The sequence below is a fragment of the Pempheris klunzingeri genome, chromosome 6 (genome assembly GCF_042242105.1).
Source record: "Pempheris klunzingeri isolate RE-2024b chromosome 6, fPemKlu1.hap1, whole genome shotgun sequence".
In the NCBI taxonomy this organism is placed as follows: Eukaryota; Metazoa; Chordata; class Actinopteri; order Acropomatiformes; family Pempheridae; genus Pempheris; species Pempheris klunzingeri.
In genome coordinates this window covers 4,990,989-5,014,388 of record NC_092017.1, presented here as the reverse complement: position 1 = coordinate 5,014,388, position 23,400 = coordinate 4,990,989, and the positions used below count along the sequence as shown (strand labels likewise).

The 23,400-nt window shown below is 43.0% G+C and overlaps 1 protein-coding gene across 1 annotated transcript in view; it reads right to left on the bottom strand.

Moving 5' to 3' along the window:
* Window positions 1-23,400, bottom strand: part of tgfbr3 (transforming growth factor, beta receptor III) — a 56,031-nt gene that overhangs the window by 8,877 nt on the left and 23,754 nt on the right. Inside the window, exons 3-13 of the mRNA XM_070832071.1 lie at window positions 20,033-20,170; window positions 11,505-11,688; window positions 9,093-9,255; window positions 8,500-8,647; window positions 6,283-6,472; window positions 5,727-6,013; window positions 4,497-4,652; window positions 3,252-3,401; window positions 2,598-2,786; window positions 1,250-1,543; window positions 458-584 (exon numbers count right to left, since the gene is read on the bottom strand). Of these exons, the coding sequence (XP_070688172.1) occupies window positions 458-584; window positions 1,250-1,543; window positions 2,598-2,786; window positions 3,252-3,401; window positions 4,497-4,652; window positions 5,727-6,013; window positions 6,283-6,472; window positions 8,500-8,647; window positions 9,093-9,255; window positions 11,505-11,688; window positions 20,033-20,170 (2,026 nt within the window). The remainder of the gene's footprint in view (window positions 1-457; window positions 585-1,249; window positions 1,544-2,597; window positions 2,787-3,251; window positions 3,402-4,496; window positions 4,653-5,726; window positions 6,014-6,282; window positions 6,473-8,499; window positions 8,648-9,092; window positions 9,256-11,504; window positions 11,689-20,032; window positions 20,171-23,400) is intronic.

Genomic DNA, 23,400 nt, shown 5'->3' with positions numbered 1-23,400 from the left:
TGGTCCAGAGCGGCCGAACTGGGCCTCAGCGTTAGCACACTCCCCTTTACTCACCACATGATAGCACAACATGCACACACACCCAAAAACACACTCGTGTATACAGACATTAATGTAAACACGCATGCACGCACGCACACACCACATAAACATACACACACACCTGCACACACAATCACATAACACACACCGCAGTTAATGATGACCAGATGTGGGGAAGTGATGTGCACTGTTTTGTGGTTTGGTCTAATCTCAGAGAACCGGTCCGAGCCTTTTCTGGCTCCTTCGCTCTCAGACCGGCTTCTCTCTTTACTCCACTTTCCTTATCACACGTTGTACTCAAAACAATGGAAATCAGAGCTTATTTCATTATGTGTGGTGATGTTAAAAGAGAAACACGGACGACAGCGAGAGGTCCAAGTGAGAGTAAAAAGTGTTTTATCCCCTTTAAACTAACCTGCCATGTCCGGTGGACCAGAACCATCCACCACAACCAGCGGCTTGGTAGACGTCTTGGTGTTCATCATCATCGCCAGGATGTTGTCCAAAGATAGAGAGTCACAGTTCTCACTGGGCTGTAAGCACTGTGCGGATAAAAATTAAGAAACAAAGAGAATGAAGAACTTAAATGCTTAAAAAGAAACTGCCACTCAGTAATATCCATTTATGCTCAGCCATTTTCTACACATAAGCAAACATTCACATTTCTCAATGTATATACCTTCTGTCACCCCAGACCCAAAGTAGAAACTTTGAAATCAAACAAATGACCAACTGGTGAGCCTTAACCTGGCCCCGATCGTAATCAGAATATAAAAATCAGCTTCACTGTCACAAGTCAGCCTCAGGCCACTACATTAGCAAAGCTTTGTGCAAGCGAAAAGGTCAAAAAAGTGGAGGAAAGTTCTTCTGAGAGATTGTATGAGTTGGACAGATAACACAGTAAGAGAGAACTGAAAATGATGGCTAAGACAGATGCTTATTTTGTTCTGCAACAGGATACTTGGCAAACTGTATATCGACTCATGCTTCCTGCTTAGCTTTGGGCGCAGACCTGACACTGAATGGCTCAGGTCAGCTGAAGTAAAGGTGGTACACTAGTAGGCTGACTTCAAATCCTAACAAACAAATGCGGCTGATAATACATTGCTCTGAAGAGACTAAAAAATGTTGTCGGCGAGTACAGTAAACTCATACAAACACACATGCTAAAGAACAAAAGTGATTTGGAGAAGATCATAGCGGGTACCGGCGGTAGTCTTTGGTTGCTCTGAGACCTCTTGGAGCACAGAGACATCTCACAGTGCAGGAAAAGTAGGGACACGTTGAACTTTGATTTGAAGGTGAAGCTGAAACTTTTCTTCTCCATCTGGGTGTGAGGGATAGGGAAGTCCCTCCGAGGATAGTACTTGATGGAGTCGTCCGTGGGGCAGACCATCTGAATGAGGGTGTAGTCTGAGGCCACGCTGGGGTTGGAGTTGGGAGAAATGAAGCACGATGTGATGGTGAACCCCAGCTCCGGATCCGCTGCGGTTGATGTGACCTGAGGGGAGGTTGGGAGATGGGGGAGAAGAAAAAAACATTTGCTTTTCACATGCATGGATCGTTTGTCTTGATATGCCTCTTCATGAATCCTTGATTGATGACTGAAGTTGTTTGTTAATGACAAAGTTGAACAAGAATGCAATGCTTCTCCTGCTCAGCCTAGCTGAAATGCCTTGTTTACACAAGGAATTATTTGCTGCTCTTATACATCAGTTTACACCCACTTTCTAATGATCTATTCAAAACCTTTTTGTTTTTTGCTTACTCCAAACACTAAAGATCAGTGGAAAACAGGCTTGGAGTTTTTCTCGAAAAGTGCATCCATAGGGCAGCAAAAAGCAATATTTCTATGACTTTTCTTATGGAAGGGATTGCTCATAGTGACAAAACCCTGTTTCCCTCAGCTCTGCAAAGCCGTGATGCATCTTTCAGATCATTATTTTGGTCTGTTAGATGTGTAACAACTGCTTGCTAACACATTAGTTACGTCAACAGGTTTCTTCAAGTAGTATTTCAGTCACAGTTAGGATGGTAGTGATACCTTTCCATCCATGACACAGCCCTTTCAGTTATTATCCCCTGTCTTTCCCTCGGATCGTCAGTGATGACATCCTTTTTTGAAAGCTCTTGCACACACTAAACTCTTTGTAACCAGCTGGCTCTGCGTCCACACTGTCTGTGAGGCATCTCCCGCTGATATCATTATAAATCATCTCTTCAAAAGGAGCATGTGTCTTTGCCATCTCTTACATGACCTCCATAATTAGTGTTACAAAACAGGCAGACAGGATTTTGAGCCAGACAGGCAGGATGAGGAGGTCCGGTGAATATGAGGGGTGAAAGCGAGTGTCAGCTTTTTAGCCCCAACTAGACAAAATACAAATTGACCCCGTGGACGCCACACTAAGAGATCAAAGCAGAAAGAGCTAAAGTCCCAGACAGAGAGTACACAGAGCACAGTCTTCTCACCAAAGTTTTAATTTAGGGACAAAAGCAAAAGCTGCATAAGACAATACTGATGAGCGGTAATGTATTAGAAATGTACAGCATACCTCCACAAAGACTTGCTGATTTTGTGAAACAGTGTAGAAGGGCTGGCGTGAAGGGTTGTTGGAGGGCAGTGTGTTGTACAGCTCCATGTTAAACGTCATGTTGTTGACCGGTTTCCTCCCTGGTCCCGGTACAATCCTGTGGAGTGTTTCTGAGGTGGTTTCCTGGCTCATTCGGTACGTGCAATTGAACTAGGGGGAGAATAAGACGAAGCCAACACAAATATCAGCAGGGATCAGACATCAGATTCCACCGCTAAGCACCATCACCCTACACGACTGTGTGTCAGTGTTTAACCGCACTAAGATGGAGCAGAAAATAGTGAAGGAACGTGAGAGATGCTGTATAAACAAGAACAATGAGTAGGAGACGAGGAATGGATGAGACAAAGGAAAATAAGTCAGTAGAGGGAAGGAGATAGGGAAACTTCAAAATGGAAAATGTCAGGTCAGGTTCATAAAACAGATATCATGGAAAGACAGGGAGATTTTAGGGGCGAGATTAGTCTTTACTGGCACCAAGGGACCCTGGGAAGTGGAGTGTCTTCCAGCCCTCATGATTTACATAGAGATGTAAATGATCAGTGTGTCAACTTTCGCCCAACAATGAAGTGCAGCTCCCACACAGACAGAACCACAGTGGTTCCACTGTCTTACCACTATGACGGACGGGTGCTCTGTGGGCTCCGCAAACGTCTTCTCTAACTCCACTGGGTCTCTTGGGAGCAGCACGTCTCCAGATTCCAGATCCTCATAATCCAGCGGCCCACCACTCCCATCCTTAGTCTCAGCATGACTTATCAAAACCTGCAATCCACAGAGTTCCTTACTCACAAAACATAAACTTCATCAGGAAAACTTTCACAAAGAAACCTCTAAAGACGTCTTTTTCTTTTTTAAAACAGATCCAGTTGTAAGTAGTGTTGCCTAATTCTTGTGTGTTCAGTCAGCCAAAGGCATGGAGATTTGAATCTGAGAGGGGTCGCCAAAACATTCTGCAACCAATAAGTTGGATTTAAAATGTGGGAATGTCCTGTGGCTTCAGCAGTGGGACTCATCCTGGACAAAAACATAAAAATACTTTTGATTTCTCAGTAGAGCAGAGGAATGCAGGGGTCTGAGATGAGTGCATGCTGCTTTAAGAAAATCTTGATTTAATGAGGTGAGAGGACAATCTCAATGACACTAACAGTGTTTTTCTGAGGTCTGCACCAAATGTTACTTCGACCCCAACGCTGGTGCCACTGCTGAATAAAATCAACATGTCACAGGTCAGGAGAAACAACAGCCAAGACAGATTATCTTTGATGTGTAGAGAGACACAATGAAAATATATGTCTTCTGAGTGGAGGTCAGAGGGTATCCCTGCATCCAAGTGCTGACACAAAAGACGACCTTGGACAAGAGCCCAGGTTTTCAATCTGCATTAGACAGAAAATGTGTTGTTCCAAATTGTCTCCACAAGAGATTTGAAAAGGTTGGGGAGGAAGTGATTCATCCTTGCTTGTTAGAACAAACATGCTGAATGAATGCATTCCATAATAATGAAGATAACTAGGCATGTCTGATGTGAATCCTGTGTCCCATAAAAACACTTGAGTGTTTCATCATTACATGAACATGTACTTTAGAGTCGAATGGAAAATTGATTTCTCCTCGCTCATCCAAAAAGAAAAAGAAAATCCAAAGAAATAGGATAAAACAGTGTTTAAGCTTCAAGCCTCTGTGTGGGCCTTTCCCATCAGCGGTTGATTGACATCTGATATCTGGCGTTGCAACAAAACATGCTGTTGACTTCTATGGTGCTCAACTGACTGGAGCCACTTTTAAATGGCTCAGGTTAAGCAGCTTCATTGGCCTGACTTATCTTAACTAAAATGTAATAACAGGTACTGTACTCACAGAGTTGATGTAGAGGGCCATAGGGCTGCCCTGCATGGGATACACAGTGGTCTGGCAGCCGGTCAGAGGAGTTTCCAGTGTGTAGTGGGTGGCATTGACTGTTGCTTTGCAAGCTGGGTCTTGGAGTGTGAGGTTGGCGTGAGCAAACCCACTTGCCTGGTGAAACATCAAGAAAAAAAATATCTTTGGATACAGATAAAAAAAAATGTTTCCTTTATTAACTCATTTTCAGAACTGTAAAAGAAAACTAAAAAGTCAAAGTGGCTGTGTGAGACTTTGAGTTTTTGAGTTCCCAGGAATAAACAAATCCCACAAGGTGGTCTAGCTCCAGCCCCAACTTCTCCTAATTACAGTCCATGCCAGTTTCCATTCTGTGATGTGGGCTGACTGTGCTGTCCCCGTGATCGGACGCCAAATGTTGCTAAGCGTCCTACTTGCTTCAATGTCAGCCTGTTTCATTTCTCATTTTCTCATTGTATTACCAGTGTTTCTATCCTATCAACATTTATTCTGCCCCCTAATTGGTGCAGACACTGGCATTCTCTTTGGGTGCCCTCCATGTTTCTTGCTTCCTGTCTGTCTGTTTTTTGTCACATCAAGTCTGTGTCGCAAGAGCAGAGATGTAAAAACACAATCCCCAAGAGCGATCCCCACATCTGAAAATTGTTTCATGGTCTGATCAATCAGATGTATGAATCACATTGTAAATCATGGATGGGTTAAACGTCTAGTTGGAAAACTGAAGTCTGAAATTGTTTAGTTTTTTTGGTGTTCAGACAAGGGAATAAAGTATCATTGGGCACTGAATATGAGAAAAGAACTGTTCTGTCTATTTGACATTAGAGGGGAACAGTCCTCAACACCCCCTTAGCCCTGTTGAATCTGTATATTGATTTTTATTTTATAGAGCTTTACATATGCTCTGCTTGCTCTTCTCAGTTTCATATCATTAGAATTATAATTATGAATATAAAGTTAATAAATGTGTAGTTTGTGGTAGTATATTATAAGTATTTAAAAACAATCTAATGTATAGTTATTTTACACCTTATCTTACATGCTACTTGTAAATTGTCTGTGTTGCTTGTTTCCAGTGTTTTTCATGCTGTGTGTGTTTGTGTGTTATTCTTGCTTCGAGACAGAAAATGAAATGAAATGAACTATTTAAAACGCTCATTAGTTGTAGCTCGATATGTTTCCGTGACAGATAAAGGCACGCTGTCCACTCACTTGCAGGCTTTCTTTGTCGATGCTGACCACCATTCTCGTTTCCTCGCACTGCACGCTGAGGCCAACGCTCAGGATGCCCTGGTGCTCCTCGGGCTCTCCGTTTTCCCAGGGACGGTCATCGAGGGAGGAGGGCAGAGGGAGGTAGGGCAGGCCGTCAGACACGGGTGGAGGGAAGGGAAAAGGCAGGCTGGAGTGTCGCGAAGCAGCACCCACTCGTGGATGAGGGCCGGAGTCACGCAGGATGGAGAGCTCTGGAGGCAACATGCTCTCCAGAGGATCCACCACATCTGGAATCACACATGGTTAGAACCTCACGAGGCTGATTTTACAGGCAGGGAAATTACACAGGACCGTGACTATAAAACAATTTCACGCTAGTTTCTTTATGAGAACTGTGAAATGTGCAGTATTAGCCATGAAAAAAAGCTGCAGCAGCTGCTAAATTGTATGTGTTCGAATAGTGTTTTAGCTTTAATTTAACTGAACACTCCTTTTCTCTCAGCTTCATGAGAAATGATACCGAGTGGAGAATTCAGAGGATGATTCTTCAGCTCACCTGGCTCCCTGAGTCGGATATTGAAGTGGTTAGCCATAGGAGTGCTGGTGTAAGACGTGACTCGACTGTAGCCATGCTCCCCTGCCCACTTTATCAAGGCTTGTGACCCCGAGGGCAAGTGCTGCTTGGGGGACTTTGAGGCTTGCATCAGTCTCTCCGTATTTGAACTAACACTCACGGTATCAGAGGCCTGTGGAAAAGTAAGCAGAGGTGTCGTTAATCTTCCGTACTTTTACGTGAGCTCCTTTAAGATTGTCAGAAACAAAAGACATGATTTATTGTTCAAGTATTACCAAAGATATTCAACTTCAAGTACAGTCCTGCAGCCATTCTGTGTCAACTGTGAATCATGTGCATGAGTGTGAGGTAATGGGCGTGTCACAGCTCAATCAATGCTGAGAGACCAGCATGTTCGTTTGTCCCTGCCCTGCTGCGTACCCTCCCTGTATGAGGGAGCAATGATTCTTTCTCACAGCCATTTCCCACACATTCAAGTCTCTTGAGCAACACTGAGGCGAACTCGCTCACTGACAGAAGCGAGGCCTCGCTTTTACGAGGCTATCATATCACATGCATAGTTGACACTCTCCCAAACACTGGTTGCACAAGCACGGCATCCTGTGTACCACTGTTGTCAAATAAAAAGTCAAAATGTCAGCTATTTGGGAACTGTCTGGTTTAACTGATGATAATGTATGACAGTACTTGAAAATGGTTTTGCCTGTAGCAGGTACTGGTTTGGTGTGAGCACAAACAAACTTTGAGTGTTTTTATCGCTACAGACCAGTGGGAAAAATTAAAGGTAACCACTTAAACACCCATTCTCCTTGCCCTTTAGTATGTTGTGAACATGTGCATGTATTAAATGCTGAAAAAGGCAGTTCAGCAACGTCTGTAGGACACATTATCTGTGGACCATGAATGTCTGTACAAAATCTTTTGGCAATCCATCCAGTAGTTGTTGAGATCAGTCTGATTTAACAGGACAGACTTGATGAACAGACCGACATTGCTGTCCATAGAGCCGTGCTAAAGATGATTTACATTCCTAACCCAAACTACAATACTGTTTCCAAGGTCAAAGTGCTAAGTGGGTATAAGAAAACATAAATCTGCTGGGCACCTCACCGGAGGCATCACCATACACTTATACTGTTGTGTAAATAGTCCAGGCTTTGACCTGGCATCACACTCATACAACCTGACTGACTTACTGTACAGCAGTGACCCGGCAGCTGTACAAACACACCGCTCCCGGCAAAAGTGCGGTGTCATGGCTGCAGCAGCCCTGTAGGAGTATCAGCATTACACACTGAGGAAACACAGAACCCCCAACACACCAACACTGAAATAAGCACTTCGCTAACAGCACACAGGCTAACTGCTCACACAACAACACCCAGTGGATGACAACATGTCTCCAGACTCAGCAAAACTGAATTATTTTGATAAATGTAAAAAATTGGCTTTTTTTGACATTTCACTGCATTTTTTTTAATCCAAGAAATGGCGTTTAAATTTCCACCCCTTCAGCAATTACACTGGCTGGACAACTGCCAATTCCCCATCCAAATGATCTACAGTTAAACTATTCCTCCAAAATGCACATGCTCTAGGTGTCATATTCTAACAGTTCCTCGGAGTCCTGAGAGACTTGAGTAACATTAATGAAGATTTAATATCAAAACTGTATACTCATATTCAGCGTAGTAAAGGACACTCTGATATATTGCCGTAATTAGTCACTGTTTGCCTTTTGTGTGTGGCGAGGAGGCCCTTGCAGCTTGCAGCTTAAGAAAGTGCCTCAAGCAAGCGCTGCTCACAATTCACATTCTGGCTGATGGGGAGCAGCTTAGGCTCTGTGCGGTAGCCTTGGCTCTGAAAATATGTGATGCCCCCACCACTCATGCCACCGGCTCTCCGAATGTGATGACAATGCCTGGAGCTGCCGAGATGAAATTTCACAGTTCCTCCTAACCTGTTATCCGCACCCTGTCCTGCAGCAGGGACCGGGTGCCAAGTGAACACACGTTCGGGTGTGACAAAGTCTTTGGTCAGTGGTGCAAAGTGATGACACTTTTGTCTGTGGCTTGGCTTGTGAGCTACTGGCTTGTGTGATAAGACTATATAAAATCTCAGTGGTGCAGTCTGAAAAGGAAAGAAAAAAAGATGTTCCTAGATGGAAAGCTTTTATCTGTTACCACGCTGCTTGCTTACCACTACGTCCAGCTTGCCAATCACACTGTGGGCCTTGATGACCCAGTTGACAGACTTGGCGCACTTGAGCAGCAAGACGACGTCACGATGCAGCGGGGCATCGTCCTCCAGAGGCCGTAGCTCCACTACGACATCCACCTGGAAAGCACTGCAGAAAAAGGAGGGAGACAGAGAGTTTTGGAGGGTTAGGTCGACGTGGTGTTATCATGCTGCCTGTGTCTGGCCAACTAATTAGAAAGCTGGATGCATTCCCAGAAAAAAAGCAGACATATGCACGACAGACCAGATAGCAGCACAATGAGATACAGCTACCAACACGTTCCCAGATTTGTGGTCTTTTGGGTGTACGAAATAATCACTCCACTGAGGGAGAGAGGAGATTATCTGGCAACCCCGGACTTTGAGAGCCAGTTTTCAAATATCTTTCTCTAAAGAACACCACTAAGTGAACAGGACCCCTGCCCGCTGCCCCCCACCTTCGTGTTAGTTTCCATCCAAAACAAACTCCTCAGAGATCAGTGTGAGCATCTTGACTTCAAAAATAAACCATGGCAACATGTTTTCTTGGTTTTTTGGTGGTTTAGACTGCTCACCTGCTGGAGTTGGGGGCTTGGAGCTCAATGATGTGGACTTCTTGGTCTTTGTCGGGTCCAGAGAGCACACAACCCTTTGATGTCTGTGGCTCCACGTAGCCGCCCAGGTAGTTCAGAGACAGAAACTTGCTATCAATCTTGCAGGTGTCAGAAAACACTGCATCTGAAAGTGGACAGATGTTTATGTTACTCATGGGGGGTTATGCCAGGCTATTTTGATCCCACAAAGGAGAAAATGACTTTTTGTCTCCCCTCCACCACAGGAAGGTCAGAGCCAAGGCCAGCTTCTTAACAGCACCCCCTGTTTCTGCGAGGAATTCAGTGTCCTGCTCACGGAGACTTCTGTTGTGAGGATGTTTGTTTTGAGCCAGTCGTTCCAGCTGAAGAACCGTTTCCCTGCTCACTTCACTACACAGCCCTGCAGCTGGTATTCCCATTGTCTCACGCTAACTGGGCCCAGCTTTGTGTTCCAATGAGGTTGGACGTGCTCTGGATGGCATGACCAATCTTCTTATCGACTGGGAAATTACGTGGGAAAAATGAAGAAATCAAATAATCAAATTCTTCTGTAAAAGCAGGACAATAATATTCATAAACACATTTAATCAAACCTCCCAGTGTTTCTTCCTCCACTTTTCATGACTGTTCGAAAATGTGTTAACTTCTAAGAAAGCACCTTCAGAACACGAGAAGTTAGGCCCCTTCTCAGCACTCAGAGAAAACACAAGACAGCTGCTTCCTTATTTGGCAAACAGAGCCTTAGACAAAGTGTAAACTGAAGGTTGGCACCTTCCTCTCCGGAACCCTTGTGGCACTGGTGTGGGCCTGGTTAGGAAGCAAAGAGAGAATCTGTCCATCTTCATGAAACACTACTGATGATGTGAAGGAGTGGAAATCTACAGCTCTTTGCTTGGAGTAAACATCATGGCACTCTGGGCTTTTGCCAAACCACAGCCCCCTAATGACACGAGCCAAACACTTGAAGGCAGAGCAGCCACTCTGTTCTCCACAGCACTAACTACACACAGAGAGAACTTTTCTCCGGCAGTAGTGGAGTCATTATTTCTCTCCAGACATGAGCTTTGCTTTATTTCCATGTAGTGAAAGATGCTCATTAAAAACAACATGTCCTGTCTCAGAGCTGATGCATTGTGAAGTTGGACGTGCCGTCTGTTCACTGTATGGAGCGGCTAGTGGAGAGTGAAGAATCGCAAGTGCGCGACTCAAACATGTGTGGAGATCAATCATAGCCTCTCGTGAGAGTCCCCCAGTACTTCTTCACTGCAGACACACTCCCCCCTCACTTTACTTATTGGAAAAATGTGTAAGTCATGGCCTATCTCCTACTTACCTCTGCTTTTTTCCATCTCACAACTGGCCCACCACAATTTTTTCCCTTTGTTTTCGTTGCAGCCTCATATTAGTGAGAACGACGGAAGTGACACCACTGTTTTGCATCACACAAAGCCGCACATGCACGCGCGTGATACGCTGTCTTGACACTCGCTTCCCACTTTCCAGAGACTGACAGATGGAAGCAGTAACATGCATATAAACAGTAAAGACAACAGCTACTTAGCAAACATGGATATAATTATCACATGACCTAAAATATTCAAAAAATCAGATGAGCAGGTGTTTTACAAGGAAGTACATACATTAAATATGTTTGTTAGACCTCAAGGATACACAATGTGTTCTGGGAAAAACACTGCTCTGTTCTCAAAGGTACCATGCAGCAACATGTGCTATGCACATTAAAAAGTGGCACTGCAGCTGAATGTTATTCTCATTATTGATTCTCTATAAATTATTTCGTCTTTGAATCTTCATCATTTGATCTATAAAACATCACAATATATTTAAAAAAATGCCGCAATTTCCTATTGTCCATCTTCAAACTGAGTTTTGTCTGAACAGTCCAAATCCAAAGCTTCTTCATTTTACTATCTCATAAGATAGAAAATAAATAAATTATATAATAAATAATCAACAAATCAGTTCACCTGTAATAGAAAGATCTTAAAGACTGCCAGAGAGAGAGAGAGAGAGAGAGAGAGAGAGAGAGTACATGTTTGTACATAAAACTACAGTAGAGTACAGTACAGTAAACTACAGTATATAGTGCACTGAATGCACCGATCCTGAGGCCAAATGCTCAATATAGTCTGTACTCTTCCTTTATTTTTGGGGGTTCAATAGTACTTAAAGCTATAAGCAGCCACATCTCACTATTACCAAAGGACGCTTGTTAAATAGTGTGAATATCTATTCTCAGTAATGCATGTAAACCTCCAGCAATGGCTCCAACACAAAAGCTCAGTTAGGTTATGGGAGCTAAAAGCGAGTGGGGGGGGGGGCGTGCCTTGGGGCCTACAGCTATGTTGGGAATTTTGGGAATCTCGTACACACCTTCTCCGACTTTGATGTAGATGTCTTGAGTCATCCTGAGCTCAGAGAAGGAGGTGACTGCCCTGTACTTCCTCTGGGCCCAGTTGAGGAGGTGCTCATTGCCATGGGGAAGGGACTCCTTCTGAATCTGGCAGGAGAGGGAGAAGTTCCCTGGTGGAAAGTGGACCTCTGAGCCCTCAGACACCTTGAAGAGGGGGAAAAAAAAGGCGGAGGATTAGAGGACAAAATAACTGCAGTGACAAGCTCTTATCTCAGTTCTGTGTGATGTGATGGTAAATGCAGCAATAAAAAGAGAGATAAATGCATGTCTATTCTGTTTTAGCTTCAGCTTTCCTATTTTAAATGAAATGTGAGAACAATAAAATGAAGAACCTGCTGGCAGGCTGAGAAAAAGGGCTCAGCCTTTCCAAAATTAAACCTGCTCTCCAAAACATTGGTGAAACCCATCCTTCACACTCCATCCCAACCCAAGCTTCTACAAATATGCCCCGTGTATTTTCACACATGTTCCTTCACACAATAAGGTGTCTGGTTTCCAGTGTTTATACAGAGTACTGCGTTGTAGTGCGTCATCGCAAATGTGTAGGTCTGCGTCAAAATGGCCACAAGGGGTACGAGAGAAAACACAAACACTTGACACAGACAGGCTGACACACAGGAAGGCCAGTAGGTGGGCACACACACTCAGAAGAGGTAAAACACTCACTCACATTTATGGCATATGCTTCTACTTGGGCCATAAACTGCTAGAATAAAAAACATTTGCCAGAGCACAATAACTTCTTGCATGCCATAGATCATCGAATACTACTGTGATATACAGAAAGTGGTGGCTGCTGTACTGAATCCAGCTGTGACATGTAAGCAGTCACAAAAAGGCAGAAATGAGGGAGAAGTCTTATATATACGGATGGCAGAGAAGTGCTGATTTGGGTTTGACAGAGAAACTGGCCTAGCCGTACCGAGGAGGGACCACCCCCTTGGCACTTAATGGAGCTCAGCCCATATGCTTCATTTCAGAGAGATAAACATTCACATGTGCTGAAAAACCTACCGAACAACCAAACAAGTCCGAGCACACGGTCTAGACAGCCTACCTCATTTTATTTCCATGCTTGTTTTTCTTTCTCCCTTGGTATCCTATCTGTATGCATGAGCTGAGACAGTGCTGGCAGGCCCAATTAAAAAATTAAATCCATTTGAATCCAAGAGGACTACGTAAGCCCACTTCTTTGTGATGATGTTATGAAGTTGTCCCTAAATTGCAATCATGCTTTAATGATAATAGAATAAAATCCCTTTGGGGTGTTTGGGTTTTTCAGACATAACTATTCAAAAACCCTCATGTGTAACATCTGTCTGACCTCTGGACGCTCCTCTCAGTGTTCCTGGCATTGTCACCATAGGCAGTAAATACTAGGGCCTAGGAGACTGACTCTGTCGAAGAATTCAGGTTGATTTTATTTTTAGTGTGTTTACTACAGCAGAAAGTGACAGAAAGAAAGAAAGAGAGAAAAATGGGGGAAGAGGTGGTACCCTGAGCCAGTGGGGAGGGGCTGGGGTTTCTCCGCTATCCTTGCCAAGCTCAGCAGAGTTTATCAGTTTAATTGCGGGAATACGACTATAATTAGTCGCAAAGAATTAGAGGGGAAAGCCTGAAAGCCAAATTAGCTCCAGGCCTTCTAGAGCACTGAAAACCTCAGGAATTTGAAATGGGAGAGAGAGGGACCTTCTCTGGGCTTTAACAAACTCTCTCTCTCTGTTGCTCTTATTGCATGCGCAGTTGACAGACCAAAAAGACTTCAGGTTCTATTTTCTTGCAGGCACAAAGCCAGCATTAGGAAACTGCAGTTTTTATGCAGTTTTCCTCTTTTTTTTTCTTAGTCTGGGCCTGTTTGGTAACTTCCTGGCACCAAATAAATGTTTTTGCACCAAGGTGGGAGGAGAGGCACATCTGAGGCTGTGTTTATGGGCCAGTTTAGATTAGATGGCGTGGTGCAATTTTGGTGTTCACTTTGGCACATAACATCAGACTGGAAAGCTTCAAGTTTAATAGTAAAGTCACCTAAAGTAACGCAGCTGTCCTCAGGGTGAGCTAGCTTCACTAAATCAAAGAAGTCTGTACATTATTATCATGAGAAACATTCCAAACATCACTTTCTGTGGAGAGTTGAAACATTCTGTCTGTCATGTCAAGAGTATTGTTACAGTGAGTTTTCCATTTTGACATTTTTGACTAGCAGTCACTTTTATAAATATTTGTAGTTGTGCATGGAAGCGTATCCATACAACCAGAAACATGTATGTTATTCTAAATATTTACAGAAAAGTTTATAGAAGCTCAGCGTGAGGTGGTGTTTTAATCTCTGTAACATGAGTCCACTCTGCAAACCTGTACCCGCCCATCACCGGCAAAGACCAGACCTGACCTATTACCATATATAGAATCAGAGCTGTTTCTGGACTATGAAAGCTAAAGCTAAAGGCGCAGGATACTGTCGGTCCGTACAACGGCAGGAGGTTATAATGATAGAAAAAAACTACAATTACCACCTCGTGGTTGGATGCTTTCACCAACCAGTCAAGTTACAGTTTATATTCATCTCTGTCCAGACCCACGGTTTGTGTCACCAATTCGATATCCAACCAAACGTGAAATATGCTCACATAATCTGTTCCTGAGTTATGCCGTTGAATAATGGCCAGAAAAGTGTTTTTGGAGTACTTTATGTTGTCACAGTGAGGTTGACCTCTGACCTTTTGGTTGAATGACTTCCTGAGTTATGGCCAAAAACCTGTTTTGTGTGGTCATAGTGATCATGACAAGTGAACGTTTGAGTAAAAACTTAAGAAATTCCCGCATTCCGAGGATATTGCGTTCAAGAGAATGGGACAGACGTGAGGTCACAGCGATCTACAACATTAAAATCTTCAACAAAAGTTCAGCGTTGAGTCCAAGTGGATGTTTGTCCCAAATTTGAGGTATTGAGATATTGCATTCACAAGAGAGACATGGATGGACAAACATAAAATGTCATCACTTCATCGTCATAATTAATGTAGGAATTCCTCGGCCAAAAACTTGTTTAGTGAGGTCATACTGATCTTGATCTTTGACCACCAAAATCTATTAATTCAAGTACTTCAAGGTGTGCCTGCGATATCTTGTCCACGTGAATGAGACATGTGAGGTCACAGAGACCTTGACCTCTGAATACCAAAATCTAATCAGCTCATCCTTGAGTCTAAATGCCCGTTTGTGCCAAATCTGAAGAAATCTAATGAAGGTGTTCTTGAGATATCACATTCATTAGAATGGGACAAACCAGCCAAGGCTTTTACTAGCACAGAAGACTGTGAAGGCAAAAACACCCTCCATGGTTTCAGTAAATCATGTTCAATTGAGTTTTCTTCTGCTCAGAACAAACTCCATGGTAGAAAATCCCACTTACACCGTGCCAAAGTCATGCTTACTTCATGCACAGCTGGCATAGCGTGGATACCTTCACTGATTTAGGAATTTAAATCTCTTGAGGGAGCTCATGTGATTGGTCATTACTGAAACTCCTTTTATTAATGCTTGTATCAGAAAATTCTAGTGTTGTGTTGGATTCATGTTTAGCCTCGTGACCAGCCAGCTCTCAGGTTTCATGTCCATCCAGAGTTCTTCAGAGCTGCAAGTGGCAGCCCATTGCCAAGTAAAGCAAAACCTCAATATATGAAAATAGAACTCATCTTTTACTAAGCAATCTATTGCTATTACTGCCAAAAACTGTCTTGAAGTTAGATTTTGAAGGCTTTGTAATGTGTTCTGAAGTCGAAATACATGAAAACTAGATATTACCTTGACTTAAGAGGAATTCCTCAGACTTGGCAGTTGACCGCAAACAAAGAATGTAGAGGAGAAGTTACATACCATGGGGACTGAAACTCACGCTTTCATGTTCGTAATGGTAGAAACTCATGTAAATGTTTGTAATGGTATTTGCAGGCAGGCAACTTATATGGTGACTGCTGTCTTCACTGACATAACATAACCAGTGTTAGTTCAGTATTATATCTGCTTAAAGCAGCATTCTAATAAACTGACTTTTTATTTGTAAGATAACACTTCATTATCTATTGTGAAAAAAGTACATCTGCTAATACTGAGCTCCCTACATAGCCCAAAACGTTTAGCAGTATATTTCTTGCTCTTTCTGCCTTTAAGCATCAACATATTACTGCCATATGTGCAGTTAAGAAGAAAGCATGCCAAATGTTTGAGATCAATTATCACTGAGCTGTGATCCTCCTGCGCTCTCACTGAGCAACACCCTGAGCCTGGGAAATTGCAAGAGGCTGTTTGGAAATTAAAACGTGTTGCAAACAGAGGAGGAGGGTGAAAAGTGCAGGAACGGTTGATAGATAATATGAGCATGCAATAACTCTCTGGTGATGTTAATGTGATAAATGCATTTGTGGCTGATTTGAGCTCGTCTCTCTCGAGGAGATATGTGAAGGTAATCACGCTGAAGTTGTGCGTGCGTTCGTGCGAATTGGAGGGCTCTGTTGTGGAGAAAACAATACCATATGTCTCAGCGCCACTCTGGAGCGTTCCTCTGCCATTCCTGACTCCAAATAAAAACCAATAGTGGCTACCCATGGTTTCCATTAACAATTACACTGAGGAGAGTGCTGGTGTGTGAGGGAGAAAGAACTCATACTACGAGCCTTCAACTAATGAAACAAATACAGGAGTGAAAAGGCAAAGCTTGGCAAACAAACAATGGGCAACACGAGCCAACAGCAAAACTTTACAGTGCTGTTCCATCAAGGGTCATAAAACACGCGATCCACATCAAGCCTTTTTAAAGCAGAGATGCAACACAGCCCTCCTCCCCAACTCCCAAAAAGAAATATATACATTTGGCCATAGAGTCAACATAGCACACTCTGCACATGTGTCTCACTTGGAATTCTAGTGTCCCTTGGTAAAATAAAATTTGGCCTGGATTCAACATTCATTTTTCATGTCACTTTAGACCCCTGATGGTTCCTGCCTGCTGCTGATTGACAAGGAGTACTGCGGAGAACATGTTTTACAACAAAAGTCTGGACTCTGGCATTTTAAAAGACGACAGGGTCCAGTGGCCAACAGCAACAGTGTGCTCAACATCTCTGAAGCGTTTCCAGGCAGCCCATCTGTGTCCGCGGAGCCCAGAGAGCTGGGACCAGGAAACAAGGACTGGCAGGCCTGATTCAGGGTCCAATTAGTCCCAGGAAGCAGCCTCTCCAATGGAAAAGCAGTGTGAGGGAGGTCTGGCAGTGGGTTTCTGTTCTGAAGTGTTAAGCCCAATACCAGTTCCTCCTGCCTCTGTTACTTCAGGCTCTCACCACAGCAACTTCTCCACCTGCGAGGCACGCATTACAATGTGGGAATTGGAAAGGTCACTACCACCCTGGGATTTTCACATCCGCGGTCACTGGTTTTGTGGCCTGATACAAGTTTTTAATTTAGTTGGCACTTAGCTAAACCGACTGTCCAATTTCAGTCGGCAAAGTCAATGACTGTAAACTGTATATCTGCTATAATAGAACGGGAAGCTTGACAGGCGCTGCAACAGTAACTAAGGGAGCCAGGTCTTTGTGATTTACTATTAATGAAAAGATTGAGTGGAGATAAGAGGAGGCTGGGGATTGTTCTTCCAGCAGATGTTGTGTGGTGTTAGGGCACGTCATGTCATCGAGGCATCACTGAGAGGAACCTGTGCAGCGTCTGGGACTCCCTCTGGGTTACGGACGTGTGCAGTCAGGCTGGTGGGTAAGATACCTGCAGCTTGCACTGCCACAGGGCTCCGGCTGTCCCTCAAACACTAAATACTTAACACCTAATTCAGGGGAGGCCCTTACAGTCGGTCAAAGCCATTAGATCAGCTTTGTCTGACTGCAGGGCCTCTTTCTCCACTGTTCAGATTCCTTTAGTCTCTTCTTGCCCCACTTGAAAACTTCAACTATGTGTCACACTGAAACAGAGAAAGCTAATACCTCAGTCTCAGAAAAACTATCTTAGGATGTAGGCCGAGTATGTTTTACTACTACTGCTACTGTACTTATCATTTGAAAAGCACTTACAAAACAGACTTTTTCATACGAGTTTAAGACGAAGAAGGGAAAACTCCTTGCTCTGCAAAAGCACGGATGTCCAACATTATGAGATAGAGCTCTGCCTGGACTGTAGGCTTTAATGATGGCCGTCAGCTGTGTTCTGTCTGCCACTGCTGACAAGGGAGGACATTTACTGTGATGCTGACCTGCTGCTCTCTACAAAACACACATCGTACTGGCCACACATTATCACAGCTTAGGAAAATATAACCGGGCCAGCTGCACATTCATCAGCATGAAAGGAGTCAGTTTCTTTAGACATGAGAATATTCCCATTACTACAGGAAATGGTAGTTATAAGGTGTATTTGGCACTTCGGCCTCATGTCTTCACGTTGTGTACTCTGAAAGTTATGATCCTACTCACACACACGATTTCTGGTGCATTCCTGTTCACTTTCAATTTTGCAGGGTTTTCAAACATCACCTTTAAAGACACCTCTGTTGCTTACAACAACAGATTGTCTAAATTTCTCTAAGAATTCTCTTACAAGAGCTACTTATCTAGATGCAAGACGAGTATAAAACTGAACCTGAAACTGAGAGAGGAGAGGTGATGACTTACTAATATGTGTGGTCAAAGTGACATGTCATGAACTGGTGTAGAAAATGCATATTACTACTCTCTGGCTGTCCTAAATGTCAAAGGGGCTGGGACGCAGAGAGCGTGAGAGGAACACAAGGTACTAGTGTACTTGTGTAAAACGTGTGTGTGTGTGTGTGTGTATAGATGAGCCGATGCATTACCCAGGGATTCAGCAATTCGTGTATATTACTCTCCGTGTCACAATAACTTTCACGGCAGGATGTTTTGCTCATGAGAAGTAAGCAAGCAAACACTGGGCCGCATATGGAAAGAATTAGTGTACCTGATACTGCATTCTTGCAGAATGCTGTGGTGTTAACACACAATTGAAAATGATTACTTCTGGGAAGCCAAAAATACAAAAAGCCTTCAGAGCATATAAAGTCAAAGAAAATGTTTTCTTCGCAATAGTTAAGCCTTGGCTGAAGCCTTTGGGTCTCATTGTGATCTGATTTTCTCATGTGATGCACAGACTTTGAACAAGGGCACCGACACACTCTGTTTTTACATGTTTTATTAGGTTTCCCAGCAGGGCCCCATGGTACCTTTGCTAAATATGGCGGGCTCTCCAGGGGACCGGGCTCCAACTACACTGACATGTCCCTCACCAAAACTTCTTCTCTTCCTCCCCCACATCTACCCTGGTCCTAACATAAACCTCTGCGGAGTTATTTTGATAAATAAACAACCTCTAACTGAGACCATGTCACTTTTTAAAGAAAAAAAACACTTTCAACACACTTTCTTGTATTGATCGTCAAGACTTGACATTTTGCTTCTACAGCCTTACTTGGTCTAGTGTGACCAGCGGCTTGTGGTGCCTAATGTTAGCTAATGTTCACAGACTTCAAATAGAGGCTGTGACTAACTATAATGAGCCTGTGCGCTGATTTTATGACTGTCCTTTACTTGTGCTCCTGTTACACTACATTTTAGCAGGGCATAGAATTAATATGACGATGCTTTTGAAGTAACAGACTCAAGAGAATCTTGGGAAACGAAGGCAAGTTTAATAAGCCACTGCCCATTAAGTGCCACTGAAGTGTCTTGCTGATGTTACACATCTGGATCAGTTAACCTCAGATTTGACACAAAATGCAACTATAAAGATTAGCATTATTTACAAAAACTGACAATAACTAATAAGTTAGGATTTAGATAAAATAAGATGAGAAATCAGCTCCTTCCCCAGCAGAGTTTTAGTGGTTTAGTGCTTGCTACCACACATTCCCCGTTGTTAGGGTTTTTTGCGGTATATGGATACGCCCCGTCAGATTTGAACAGCTGCCAAGCTATCAACAGGACTCTTTGGAAGAGGGAAGGGGGGTGGGGATACAGCCTTGTGGTTATGGAGGGTGAATAAAGCTGACAAAGCAGCTTTCATCTTTTCAGACAATTACATACTGAATCATTTGATCCAAATCAAGCAATATTTTCATCAATAAAACTTGTGCTGATATGAAATTACTTCCACACGTGTCTTACAATCATACTTAAGAAAAAGTTAAGCTCTGAGATGAGTGCACAGCTGGAGCTGAGTATGCACAGATGAAACATTACATATGTGTACACAGAGATGAATGCCTCGCCACGATGACTGTGACTGCATGCCATCAAGATCAAATCATGAGAAACCTCTTATGGAATATGGAAAGGCCTCCTCTGTAAATGTATACTACTGGAAATGTTTCACTCAAAGAAGGCTACTGAAATGGAAATATGTTTTAGCCTGTGAGGAAATGAATACACAGTTTTAGGAAGGAGGACTTAAAGGCTTTTAGCGATGCTGGACTCACATGAAAGGTACGTTTAATGCCCGGGGCCAGGTTCTCTGTCTTGATCTTCCAGATCAGTGGTTGGGGGGAGTTAAGCACGAAGACCAGCGGCTTCTTGTGGCGCAGCAAAGACTGGATGGGCTTCAGATGCAGCTCAACCTGGTAAACAAAAGGGAAAGGAGTCACGTAAAGGAAGAACACACTGGTTAAAACAAAAAAAAAGTGTCATTATACTGAGGAAGAGACAAGCGCCTACACAGAGAAAATTTGCTTGATCAGTCACAGTAGTCAAATGATCCCATTTCACAAAGCTACACTGTGAAAATGTCAAAGCTTTAATTTTCTTATGTTCACTGAAACATAACCAAAAATATCAGGCGATGCAGTCACTATCCTGGAATAACTGCAGTGCCACAATGCTGTAGATTGTTCTTTATCAGGCTTTGTGGTTGTTTATGCACTCACTTTGCTGATAAACTCACAAAGACGGCATGCTGTGTTCTCCCTAAAAGGCACTTGCTTAGCTCTGATATGTAGCCTCAGCGGGATCTGAACTTTCACACAGTGGAGTCTTTGTTAACAGAGGGAAAAAACTGTAAGTGGCGGCTCTCTGTTACCATCTCTACAGCATGCAACTATGCCTTTGGTTCTCAGGCTGCTGTTAAAATAGATTTTCACAGTCTGGTAGATAGATGGGGAAAACAAACTTGATGTTTTGGGACCTGAACTGTTGTTTTCTTGTTTCCAGTGCTCAACTTATCTGGACCATTTCGATCAAATCCAGTTAGATGGTTCATGGCCTGAGCGTGCACCGAACTCAACTCATCTCAGGCTGTCAATCATCTTCTTCACAGATGAGTACTGTTAAGTCATAACCAAAGCTTACTCAAGGGCTGTTCAAAATTCTCGATTGTTCTCTCTAGCTTGAATGAAAGTGATACACTGGAGGGTCTGGTGGTGTGTTTGAAAGTCTTTAAACTTGCTCCCCTCCCTATTCCCAGACTAATCATATTAGCCCCATCATGTGTGTCAGCAGTAAAAGTAGTAAATCACTAACTCAGCCCACAAGGATTCACATTATATGATATAATGACCCCAACAGTAACTTCATCAGTCATGACTCAGACAAATATTGGCCCTTTGCTTTTCCCAATAAATACAGCCTTTGTACTTCCATTGAAGCTAATAATGGAATAAACGATCTGTAATTACCATGGTGAAGACTGTAAAACTGAGTTGACAGTTTGATATTAGGAGTGTTTGAATGAGTTCCATTAAAACTTTCAGAAAACATTCATTCCAATAATTTGTCTGGATGTGGTTGTTGTGCGTACATTATCCATGATTATCTCTGATGGAAACCACTACCATTTTTCTGGTACAAGGCATGTCTCCTACACTCATAAGCAATTTATTTCAATTACTACAAATCAACGATCAAGATTCACATACAAATACTGTACTCTTTCAGAGTGACTTGTATCAGGATAGAATTAAGAATTTATGTAATAGTCTGTCACTGAGTGAAAAGTTTACTTTCATCCAAACAATATTTTCTGCACGTATACACGTTTTCTTTTGTAATGTTGTAAGGCTGATTTACCATCGGCTTGACAACATTAGATTAGTTTTAAGTGCCCACTTGTTAATGTCATTTCAAAATCACTATGCATTGTCAGCTAAATGTAGCTAAATTGTTTTTGTCAAGTTAACCTAAAGTCAGAGAAGAACTCTGGGCATAAACAACAAGCAACAGCATCATTTATCTCCTTTCTTTTAATTCAATTCAATTCAATTTTATTTGTATAGCCCAATATCACAACAGAGTGTCTCACAGTGCTTTACAAAGTTCACTGAAATAAACAAGTGTAAGCGAACAAACAAGATAGAAGATAGATTTGTGATTGTGCTCAAAACAAACTTTAAACAAATCTTTAATCTACGAATCTTGTACAGTACGGTTGCCAGGCAATGTGCAGAAACCGCCGAAGTCACTGGTTGGTCACAAAAGAGAGCTATAACAAGTTATATAACATGTTAGTGAGTTTTAAAGGTGTTGGTAAGAGGATTTTGGCTGCTTTGGACAGAGTCAGGCTGTTGCCACCAATTTTCAGTCTTTATGCAAGGCTAAAGTAACTGCCTGCTGGCTATGGCTTTATATAAATCATCCAACCCTGGACAAGAGAGCCAATAAGTGTACTTCAAAAAAATGACAACCAGGCAAACTCTGCCTGCTGATGAAGATGACGTGATATTGTCAAAAGCTTTTGAACAGCTAATAAATTAATCTTCAGTTTAGACTATTGTTTCCAAGATCAAGAAGGGCCTTAAATTCAAGCTGCCATATTGGTCAGAAAAACGGTCACGACCTCATCAGTAGGCAAGATATGACGGATATTGCTGTACATGTCTCTCTCTCACACCCACACTCTCTATGCTTCACCAAACCAACTGCATGCTAGACTCCTGCCTCCCTTAGAGAACTAATCTATCCAGGTAAGTGTGAGCTCTATCATCTGGCACATCTGGCAGACTTGTCACAGTGATGCCGCATAAAGCCTTTTAACAAGAGGCACTGACAGCATAGACAATCCGAAACATGAAGCACCAAGGCCTAATTATCTGTCCTCCACAGATGTAGGCCCTGGAGAAGGACAACACAAATGACTGTTTAGTGATGTGGCCCATGAAAGTGCTGCAAAAATCATTCAAAGGTTTCTCTGAGAGAAGAAACTGGAAGAAATTACTGAACAGTTATCTATGAGGTAAACTGAATGGCCATCCAAACAACCAGATCAGAGACTCACTACTCTCCCCGCCCCCCCCTCCGTTGGTCCAGACGGAAAAAGCGTGTGCACTGCTCCTCTGAGAATAACAACAACCAAGATATAATCATACCTGGCTTGGCTTTGAGGCCCTGGCTTTGAGAGATGGGAGAGGGAGACAGAAGAAAAATGAGAGTGAGGGAGAGAGTTGTAAAAGATGAGGAAATTAAACCCAGACAGAAACATTTCCAGGAGACGTGAGTCACCTGAAAGCATAAACACAAACAGAGCGCTAAGGGGAGGAAGTGCAAAGAGTCGCTCGCGGTGAAAAAGGGAGAGCTGCGGCAATTATCTGCAGTTATTCAAGGTTTACAGAGGCAAGTTAACAGTGATAACGCCGAGCTATATCAGTGCTGACCAGAGCTGGGTTACACAATGATCAGGATTGAAAAGCAGCTGGTGTGCATCTCTGCCCACGGAGTTGCTGTCATAAGGTTTGATAAGACTGGTGCCCATAGCAACCGACTCTGTCACACAGCCAGGGTGTGGAGAGAGGAGGTGCAGAGAAGCCAGGCGTCAAAGTGCCTCTGATGGTTTTCACAAGGATCAGGTGGCGCTGAGTTG